The sequence below is a fragment of the Oryzias melastigma genome, linkage group LG3 (assembly GCF_002922805.2).
Source record: "Oryzias melastigma strain HK-1 linkage group LG3, ASM292280v2, whole genome shotgun sequence".
Classification (NCBI taxonomy): Eukaryota; Metazoa; Chordata; class Actinopteri; order Beloniformes; family Adrianichthyidae; genus Oryzias; species Oryzias melastigma.
This window is the reverse complement of record NC_050514.1, coordinates 7941124-7952437: the sequence shown is the minus strand read 5'-3', so window position 1 is coordinate 7952437 and position 11314 is coordinate 7941124. Positions and strand designations below refer to the sequence as shown.

Genomic DNA, 11314 nt, shown 5'->3' with positions numbered 1-11314 from the left:
CCTGAAGGGAAAAGCCGAAAGGAAAAGAAGAAGAAGAAGATGTCTGTGGGATTTTGCTGGCACTTCCTGTTTGGAATGCCTGGGGGGAGGGGTCACTCAGTCCAGTTCTCATTTACAGCTAATGTGTTAGACTTGTTCACTCATTCATTCTCTTCCATACTTACCAGTGGATCCTTTTAGTTTACCATTTGAAATTATTATTTTAACATTTGTTTTTGGAGAATCTGCTGTATGGTGTCAGGGGGATTTGCATTTCTCTCTTACTAGTTTCCCTCCAGTTCAATAAGTCATTAAAGGAGCGACCGCCCTCTCTTCCTGGCTCTTAAACAGGAGTTTGGCTGTTTATGTTAACACTTTGAAGCCCTTCACAAAGGCGGGCTCTTCCATCCAGCGGAACCTTCATCAGGTGTGCACTCAGCGGATGATTACCTGGTGAACCTCGTGCCAGCCGTTTTCATCCTGGCAGCACATGGAGGCGTGGTGTTTAAGCAGGAGCTCGCAGCAGCCCGGGTCCCCCCCCACCACCACGCTGTGATACAGAGGAGTCAGGCCGCGGCTGTCCTTGTAATCAGGAGAGGCTCCCAGCTCCAGCAGAGCCTGAGGGAGGAGCAGGGGGATGTGAGCACAGATCAATCAAGGTCTGAGCAAACATCAGTTGTCTCTAGGTTACCAATAATAAGGATCTTTGTATGAAAATCATTAGCATTACTACAACACCTGAAATGGGATCTCTACAGCTTTTTTGTGAACTAAATGTTGGAGCACCTTAATCATTCAGAAAGGCATCTGATTGAACAACATGTAACAAAGATGGAGAAAAGAGGAATGGCCTGATTAAGAGGTGGATTGTGAGGAGAATCACAACAGGAAAGTCTTCACGACCCTCACCAAGATGCTGATGAACAGGACTGCAGGAGTTCAAGACTAGCACTTTTAAAATCAATCTAGAAAAGTTAGCTTGCGGTAGTGACTTCTGAACCAGAAATTCACAGAAGTCAGCCCCAGTGGTGGGAAGATATTTACCATTAGTATGACATGGTTCTTGGACCGTGAGGCTTTGTGAAGGGCGGTCATGCCATCTTTGGCTCTGAAGTCCAGATGAGCTCCCCCGTTCTTCAGCACCTTGATCATCTCCACCATGTTGTCCAGATGAGCAGCGAACGTCAGAGGACTCTCTACAAAGACAAAACGTGGAGTGACGCTCTTACAAGTTTATTATGAGGAAACAAACTGAGGCTTTCAGATTTGAAACTCGGAAAAAAATCGAAAATTGTAAAAGTTAAACCATCAATCTGCAAAATACAACTGAGGAATGATTAAGGTAGCCAGCCTGCAGCAGTCCTGGACTGAAGGACCAGATGTTTTTTTCCATTCTCGTTTCTTCAAGAAATCATAAAAGAATGTTTAATGAGATTCATTTATAATCAACATTGCTCCTTTAAAAAAGACTTGCACTTGAGTGGATCAGAACAAGATTACAAGAACTTTGCAAAACTGTAAAATGAGGTAACTCAGTAGGTGTGGGTTGATACAAGTACACTTCTTCCCACTCCTTTTCAAGCAATTAATCAAACTCTTCCTTAGCAAATACTTACTATATTGAATCAATCAAATGTGACATAAATGTGTCTTTGTTTTTGTTTTCTATGTTCAAATTCATGCATTTCAACATGTCTGTAATGAGTTTGAAAAATGTGTGTTTTGTCCTGTACTGTCCACAATCTATGCTTCGAATAAACCAAATCAATCAATCCATTAATCAATAAATACATTTTTCTTACTGTAACTTTGAGCAAAAGTAAATCACCCCAACCCCTCTGTCACAAACTCAAAATTTCACTGAAATGTACATGCACCCTGGTAAAAATTATGTCAAAGTCAATAAATGATGACATCACAGTGGGGAAAACAGTCAAAAAAAAACAAAAAAAAAAAACAATGGGGACAACATTTCTTATGTGCCTCAAAAAAATATTCAGAAATCCGCTAATGAAACCAAAATACATGTGTTGGGGATACACAAAGGATGTTTTGAATTATTATGTTATGGCCCAGGACTAGGGCTTGACCATAGACTATATATGGAAATGACAAGACTGAGCAACCCCCCCCCTCCTTCCGTGTTCCATATAGGAAGTACCACTGGGTTGCAAAAAGGCCAAAGTCCCATTGACTTACATTGAGAAACAGACAGTTATTTCTCAGTCATTTTATATGTAAGGGATAATACCTGATGAAGTGTGCGTTATGAGAAATTAACGCACTACGCGGAGGCCTAAACCGTCCGACGCGAAGCTGCCTCAGCTGTAGCGGTAAAGTGTCGCTGTTTTGAAAGAAAGACCCGGACAAATTAGGATATTTTTCTTCTTTTTCTGACGTTAATCCTTCAGTGAGCAGCTAGAACATAAACAGAACACAATCAGTTTCTGTCTGTGTTTCATTTCACGGCAAGTCCGCTCTTCTGAGCTGCTCTAAAAGCAGAAACTCCCTCTTGTGGTGAAACAGAAGACTACACCTTTCATGTCGAGTGGTGTTTTATTAGAAGGAGAATAACCAATTTGTCAATATTAATTTACCTTACAAAAGGAGAGGAATATAAATGCTGGTCGTTACAATAAGTTAAATAAAGCATCAGTTCAGAGAAAGTTCATCCATTACTGCTTGTTTTGTCCAGACGATGAAGGAAAAAATGTGTTTTAAAGAAACCTGCGCAGTGATATCGAACGTTTGGTCTGTGTGACCGGAACTTCTTTTTTAGGTGTGGTTTATTACTGTGCATTATCAGTTTTTAATCCACACCCAGCAGCCAATCAGAATCGAGTATTCACCCAGACCATGGTATAATCAGAATAATCATTCTTCCTCTGCTGCTTTCTGCTTAACTTCTTTTTTCTAATCCTAATTTTTTTTAAAGATTTTTTTTTACATTATCACAAGTTATTAGAGTTATAAATTGACCAATCAGATGGCTCAATAAGCGTTTGTGGGTGTGACGTCGTACTTCTGGGGGGTTTGATTGACAGATGACGGGTAGCCAATGGGAGCAGACTTCATCAATGCGGTCCTTGAAGACCTTTTAACACCTACTTTACAATTCAACAATGTACCAATCATTGTCCTACTGTTGTTTTCCTCAATGGAATGTACCGATGCAGCAGTTTAAAACAACAAGAGGAGCATGCTGTCGACATTTTTAGATGAGGATTTACTCTGTAGAAATAGATTTCACTCTGAGGTTATGTGCTTTGGACTTTTTTGTTTGTTTAACATTCGTCTATCTTTTTTTCACTGTTTTGGTTGTAGCTTATAAATTATAAGTTGCATATCATACGGAATGGTACAGCTCCTCCATAAAATCACCAACCAAAGTTTCATCTTCGCCGCACTTTTCCAGCTTGCAGCCTGAATTAGATGCAGCCGTCTGAGGAGCGCAAGACAAACTTCAACGGATGTTGTCGTATTTTCAAACAGATAAAAAGATCCAGCTGTTCCAGCTGTTAGAATGGTTATTTATTTTAAATACCGCTGAACGCGCTTCTCACGTGCATCTGATCAGACTGTAACGGGACAAAAGTGCAGCGGCGTCACCCAAATACGCCTTTTATCTCGACAAAAAGGAATAAATGTAAGTAAATCCCAAAGGACCGCTGACAGAATCAAATGTTGGAATGGTTCTCCCTCAAAGACTTGAACAATGACTTGTACAATTCTCGGGTGTTATTAAAGTAGAAGTTGTTTACATCCGCGGTCTCGTGGTCGAGGCGTGGAAAGAGGCGGATACTCACAATAAACTCGCTCCTGATTGGCGACAGTACTTCCTATAGATTCATGACTCAGCTATGACTCACAGAGACTCAGACCAATCATGATTGATGGGTTGCAGACGTTTGCAATATGGCGATAGCCGTTTCAGGAAGTGATGGTGAAAGCGGTGGCCTACTTTCACGAGGAGTGAAGGTAATGCATTTCCAATGGGGGACCTCATGGCTGGGCTGCATGTTGGCGCAGTGGTTAGCGCTCTTGCCTCACAGCGAGAAGGCCCCGGTTCAAATCCCGGTTGGGACCTTTCTGTGTGGAGTGTGCATGTTCTCCCCGTGCATGCGTGGTTTTCACTGGGGACTCCGGCTTCCTCCCACCGTCCAAAAACATGCCTCATAGGTTAATTGGTAACTCTAAATTGCCCCTAGGTGTGAATGTGAGAGTTAATGTGTGTGATTGAGGCCCTGAGACAGACTGGCGACCTGTCCAGGGTGTACCCCGCCTTCGCCCATCAGTGGCGAAGGCTCCGGCACCTCCGCGACCCCAAAAAGGAAAAAGCGGCCAAGAAGATGAATGAATGACCTCATAGCTCAATAAGTCCAGTATTTTTAGAGTCAATGGGCTTGACAGCCATTTTGTGCCAAAGTGAGAAATTTTTCACATTTTTATACAATAGAGGAAAAGAAAAATGTATTCCAAGTTAAGTGTACAATCACAACTGACCTTTGACCGAAGAGTTTACTATCTAGAATAAATTTAAACTCCTAGGGATTTAGATGTATCACCTTTTGACATCATTGGACGATACTTAGGAAAAAAGGATGGAATTAGAAGTTGTATTTTTTGCAGGACGTTAACGTTGTGAGCTCGCTAGGGTTTCATTCCCCTGTTGCGCACACATTTTAGGAATATTGTGAAAGTTGAATACATGAATCGTGGATTAAGTTGAACAAAACATATGACATAAGATGTGAACATATTATCAAGAGGCAACTTCTGCTGCCACAGTAATCCAAAAGTTTACTCTTGCAGACTAAAAATGACAGATCTGTTTGTCACCCCCAGGTGAGCAAAACATGAAACGGTTCCTATGGAGATACTGTAACTCCAACAGAAGCAGTCATTTGTAAAACTGTTTTTTCCATTAATTTGTCATGCAGCCCTGACCGGTGGGGGCATGTAGGTGGTGAAAGTGTCATGGCTACAGAACACCTAGAGACCCAGACGCTGGAACCCGGAAGAAACACAGCGAGAGACGAGCATGGCAGGTAAAAGGTTTAATGGCGAGGTAAGGAGGTAGAGCTTGAGTTAGGTTCCCGGCATGAGGCAGAGGCGGGTGACGTCACTGGTGGATTCCTCCACAGGAGTGGGTGGCCGTCAGGAATGGAGGTACGAGGAGGCAGAGGCTCGTGGTGTGACCGCAGGGGATCCGGGCTGAGGCTGATTCGGGCAACCGCTCGTGATAATGAGTTCCTGAGGGTGAGCAGAGAAAGCATTAGACAAAGGTCTGGCGTGACATGGCAAAAACTAGACTTTGACGAAGTGACCAACTGTGCACCATCAGGTGCAACGGACTGTCGAGGAATGATGATCCTGGAGCTCCTTATAAAGGCAGACTAGGTGAGTAGTCGCAGCTGGGAGGAATCAGCAGCCAAGTGGAGAGGAGAGGGGGAGGAGACTGACAGAGGCACCATGACAGTACCCCCCCACAAAGACCGCCTCCAGGCGGTCAAGGGCGGCGATCCGGGTGGGCACGGTAGAAATCCGAGATGAGCGAGGGGTCCAGAATAAGGGAGCGGGAGATCCAGGAATACTCCTCAGGACCATAGCCCACCCAGTCGACCAGGAACTGGAATCCGCAACCCCGATGACGGACGTCCAAAATCCGGTTAACGACGTAGGCAGGGGCGCCGTCGATGATGCGGGCGCTGGGGAAGCGGACGGCGGGCACAGAGGACTGTCCCGGACTGGCTTGACCTGAGAGATATGGAAGAACGGGTGGATTTTAAGGGCTTTGGGCAGACGGAGACGGACACAGGTAGGGTTGATGACCCTCTCGACAACATAGGGTCCGATAAATCGGGGAGCCAGTTTCTTCAAGGATGCATGAATGGGGATGTTACGGGTGGAGAGCCATACCCTCTGACCGGGTTGGTAATCGGGTCCCACCACCCTGCGACGGTTGGCGATCTGGCAGTTGCCCTCCTTGGTGCGGAGGAGGGCGGCCTACGTCTGAGTCCAAATGCGTTGGCAACGCTGCAGGTGGTGTTGGACAGGAGGCACTGCCAGATCCAGTTCCTGAGAGGGAAACAGAGGTGGTGAGTACCCGAGGGCGGCCTCAAAAGGAGAGATCCCGGTGGCGGATGCAGGGTAAGTATTATGGGCATGCTCGATCCAGACAAGGAATTGGGATCAGTCCTGGTGGTTCTGTGCCACCAGACAGCTGCCTCCAGTTCCTGGTTGGCCCTCTCCGCTTGGCAATTAGACTGGGGGTGGTAGCCGGAAGTGAGACTGACCGTGGCCCCTAAGGCAGAACAGAAGGCCTACCAGACTTGGGACGTGAACAGGGGGCCACGGTCAGAGACAATGTCGACTGGTATCCCATGGTGGCGAAAAATATGGTTGACCATGAGGTTAGCAGTCTCAGTGGCGGTAGGGAGTTGAGGAAGGGGAATGAGGTGAGCCATTTTAGAGAAGCGGTCAACAACAGTGAGGATGACTGTGTTACCGTTAGACGGGGGGAGCCCGGTGATGAAGTCCATGGCTAGATGAGACCAGGGGCGGCTGGGAGTAGGCAGAGGATGGAGCAGACCTGCAGGAGCAGAGGATGAGGATTTTGAATGGGCACACGTGGAGCAGGCTGCGACGTACTCTCGCACGTCTTTTTGCATGGCTGGCCAATGGAACCTCTCTTGGATGCGACTCAGGGTCCGGTGTATTCCCCCATGGCAGGCTAAACGGGAGGCATGACCCCAGCTTGATGACCTCTGAGCGCAGTTCATCTGGGACAAACAAGGTACCTCTCGGGACGGGAGGGTGGTCCCTGATATTTTGCAGGGCTTGGAGTACCTTGTTTTCCACATCCCAGGTGAGGGATCCGATGATGCAGGTGGATGGCAGGATATTTGACGGGGTGGTTCCGATGGACTGTACTTCCGGGACAGAGCGTCAGGCTTGACATTACGGGATCCGGGTCTGTAAGTGATGGAGAAGTTGAAACGGTCAAAAAAGAGACACCAACGAGCTTGCCTGGAGTTGATTCTCTTGGCGGAGCGGAGATAAGCCAGATTTTTGTGGTCGGTCCATACAATGAACGGCTGCTCAGCTCCCTCCAACCAGTGACGCCACTCCTCCAGCGCCAACTTGATGGCGAGTAGCTCCTGGTTCCCGACGTCATAATTTTTCTCTGCTGGTGACAATTTGCGGGAGAAGAAAGCACAGGGTTTGAGCTTATCAGTGGAGGCTTCTTTTTGGGAGAGGACAGCCTCTACGCCTGAGTCCGAGGCGTCCACTTCGACTATGAATTGTCGAGATGGGTCAGGTTGGATGAGGATGGGGGCGTTAACAAAGAGGTTTTTGAGTTTGTCGAAGGCTTATTGAGCTTCAGCGGACCAGACGAACGGACAGTTAACAGACGTAAGACGAGTGAGGGGGGCGGCAATGCTGCTGTAGTTCCTGATGAAACGTCTGTAGAAGTTAGCGAACCCGAGGAACTGCTGCAGTTTTTTCCTGTTTTCAGGAGGTGCCCAGTTGGTGACTGCCTCAATCTTAGAAGGCTCGGGACGAATGCAACCGGCCTCAATGATGTAACCGAGAAACTGGATGGTGGATATGTGGAATTCGCATTTCTCGTGCTTGACATAAAGTTGATTTTCCAGTAACCTTTCGAGCACCAGACGTACATGGTGTTTGTGCTGGGCCTGATCGTGGGAGTAGATGAGTATGTCATCAAGGTACACAAAGATGAAACGATTGAGGAAGTCACGGAGGATGTCGTATACCATCCTCTGGAAGACTGCCGGGGCGTTGGTGAGACCAAAGGGCATGACTAGATATTCATAGTGCCCGAGGGGGGTGTTAAAGGCAGTCTTCCATTCATCGCCATCTTTGATGCGAACTAAATGATAAGCATTACGGAGGTCTAACTTGGTGAAGATGCGGGCTCTCTGCACAGAGTCAAAAACTGAGGTGATTAGTGGCAGAGAGTATTTATCTTTGACGGTGATTTGGTTAAGTTCGCGGTAATCAATACATGGCCTAAGTGTCTTGTCTTTCTTTTCTACAAAGAAAAATCCTGCCCCCACTGGGGAGGAAATGTGACCTAGAGCAAGCGCTTCTTGAATGTACTGCTCCATAGAGGTTCTTTCGGGACCTGACAGATTAAATAGTCTGCCCTTAGGTAAGGGGGCACCTGACAGTAGGTTAATCTCACAATCATAGGGTCTGTGAGGAGGAAGAACGCTAGCCTTGGTCTTGCTAAACACAGCTTTAAGGTTGTGGTAACAACGTGGGATGGCTGTTAGATCTACGGGAAACTAATTCTCAGAGTCAGGGGTAGACACACACGGTAGCGCGGATAGTAGACAGGTGGTGAGACAGTAAGGGCTCCAGTGAGTGATGGATCCCTGGGACCAATTGAACTGGGGGTTATGTAGCTTGAGCCAGGAGAAACCTAACACAATGGGGGTGTGAGCAGACTGCGTGATAAAAAATTGGATGGACTCTCTATGGTTACCTGACGTGACTAGTAGGATGGGCTTGGTGCGGTGAGTTATGCGCGACAGGTGTTGACCCCCGAGGCCGGAAGCTACTATGGGGGTGTCCAAGGGTTCTGTGGGGATAGACAGGCGATTAACAACATGGATGTCGATAAGACTCTGTTCAGCTCCAGAGTCAATGAGGGCTTTTAAATCGTGGAATTGGAGATCTAGGCATAGCTTGACAGGAATCAAAAGAAAGTCTTTGTCAGAGACTGTGGCTTTGGGCTCCCCTCGCGGCCTGTCGTCTAGCGAAGGGATTTTGGATTTTAAACGGTGAGGACAAACAGAAACTAAATGGCCTGTAGTCCCACAGTAGAAGCAAGCTCCTGCTTCGAGTCTCCTACGACTCTCCTCTTCCGACAGCCTGGAGTGACCGATCTGCATGGGTTCGTCCGGAGGTTCGGAAGGGACAGAGAGGTCGGTGACAGTGGTCTGTTCGATCGGTAGGGCGTGGGCGAGCTTGAGAGGACGAGGAGGAGGTTGATATTGTCTTTTTGGCGTTCGCGTCTCCTAATGTCTGATCTAAGAGCTGCGGAGACTAACTCCTCAAAAGAGCGTGCTTCGGGTTGGAAGCAGAGGTGGTCTTTGATTTGTTCGTTCAGGGACTGGTAAAAAACACCCTGGAGGGCCAAATCGGGCCAGCCAGCTTCCACCGCTAAAATGCGGAAGTCAATGACATGATCGCTTACGGGTCGGTTCCGCTGTTTGAGTGCGAGCAGTCGCCAGGTCGCCTCCTCCTGTTTACGAGGTTGGTCGAATATAAGGCGAAATTCACTGAGGAAGCGTTCATAGGACAGGTTAGCAATAGGGTTAGCAGTGAGAATAGCTTGGGCCCACTGAAGAGCTTTGTTACGTAGAGAATTGATAATAAGATTAATCTTACTGTGGTCGGTCTTATAGTGTCTGGGAGCTTGTCGACATATCAACTGGCACTGTAGCAATAATCCTCCGCAGGCTTCCACATCCCCAAAGAATGGTTCCGGTTGGAGTCGGACATTTTCGGGGGTGGACGGTGATCCGGAAGCGGAAGATGATGGATTGACGGGAACACGAACTGTGGCGGACGAAGCCAGGGAACAATGGTTTGTAAGTTCGTGTAAAGTCTGGGTCATACCATCCAGGCGAAGAAAGAGATCCCGCTGGGCCATGGCCACTCGGGAAAGGGCGTCCGCTTGACGTCCGAGCAGCATGCCTTGTTGGGAAACTGTTAGTCTGAGCCCTTCCGGGTCAGCTGGGTCGGTATCTTGGCCAGTCCGTTCTGTCATGGCTACAGAACACCTAGAGACCCAGACGCTGGAACCCGGAAGAAACACAGCGAGAGACAAGCATGGCAGGTAAAAGGTTTAATGGCGAGGTAAGGAGGTAGAGCTTGAGTTAGGTTCCCGGCATGAGGCAGAGGCGGGTGACGTCACTGGTGGATTCCTCCACAGGAGTGGGTGGCCATCAGGAATGGAGGTACGAGGAGGCAGAGGCTCGTGGTGTGACCGCAGGGGATCCGGGCTGAGGCTGATTCGTGCGACCGCTCATGATAATGAGTTCCTGAGGGTGAGCAGAGAAAGCATTAGACAAAGGTCTGGCGTGAAGTGGCAAAAACTAGACTTTGACGAAGTGACCAACTATGCACCATCAGGGGCAACGGACTGGCGAGGAATGATGATCCTGGAGCCCCTTATGAAGGCAGACGAGGTGATGAGGTGAGTAGTTGCAGCTGGGAGGAATCAGCAGCCAAGTGGAGAGGTGAGGGGGAGGAGACTGACAGAGGCACCATGACAGAAAAGGGGGCAATATACGCTGCTCATGGGTTTCATTTTAATTTTGCTTTTACACGTATTTGATTCAGTCCTTGGTCAGCTGTTGTCATAATAAAATACATCTTTGTTCAGGTCCAAACACCGACATCTATGACTCATCAAGCAGAAAGAAGAACCTAATTAAAGGGAGGAACAGGTGTTTTAGGGCCACCATCAGCATGCTGAGAGCTTTTGGATCATTTTGGATTAAAATGCCACTTTTGAGGCATAGAAGCAAATACGATTGCTCTGGAATGTAGAGTCCTAATTTCCTTGTCACTCAGAAAAACCTATCAAACATTTGCACATGTATAATTTAATCATTTTGTCTTTGTACCTACTCTGCTATTCAATTAGGCCTTTACAAGCTTTGCTTCCCCACTCTGAGTCAGTGTTTAGCTCTTCAGAGAAAATGAAAGCAGGTTAAGTGCCTGGACTGCAGGCTCACCAGAGAAGGTAGAACTTTGAGGTGATTAGAAATCTCATTGTAAAACAAGGTCATCATAACAAGACACTTACAACAGATGTGTCCCACTTTAACTCGGTCTTTTTCCACAGTTTTATTGTCTTTGGGAATGTAGTCTTTGTGAATACTGATGAAATCCAAGAACGGTAATATCAGTGTGTTTTGTTTTTTTTTTTAAACAACACCTTTCCAACAAATGACAAGGTCACAAAGTTGTTACAAATGTTTATGAAAGATGTGGATGTCACCAGATTGCAGAGCTTTGGAAGAACAATGAAGTACAAATAAAGGTTGCTAAAAACATTAAAATATTAACAGCTCGTCACAAATTCCATTAACAATCAATGTAACCTAGTGTTAAACCCTTAAATTAATCAATAAAATGAACAAATACCCTAAAACAGAGAAAAATTAAGGAAAGTATAAAAAATGCTGTTTCTGCAAAGCGTTCTTTCTTTCTACATTAATGAAGAGTGTCTGGCTTTAACCGCTATGGGTCAGTTCATCGCTGTATTGACATTGTTTATCAGAACTTTATA

General features: G+C 46.7%; 1 protein-coding gene across 2 annotated transcripts in view; it reads right to left on the bottom strand.

Moving 5' to 3' along the window:
- The window catches only part of LOC112160641 (SH3 and multiple ankyrin repeat domains protein 2), a 531836-nt gene that overhangs the window by 317571 nt on the left and 202951 nt on the right, over positions 1-11314 (bottom strand). For both annotated transcript variants that reach the window (XM_036217187.1, XM_036217185.1), the window contains 2 exons: positions 1024-1175; positions 430-597 (listed from right to left, as the gene is read on the bottom strand). In XM_036217187.1, the coding sequence (XP_036073080.1) occupies positions 430-597; positions 1024-1175 (320 nt within the window). The remainder of the gene's footprint in view (positions 1-429; positions 598-1023; positions 1176-11314) is intronic.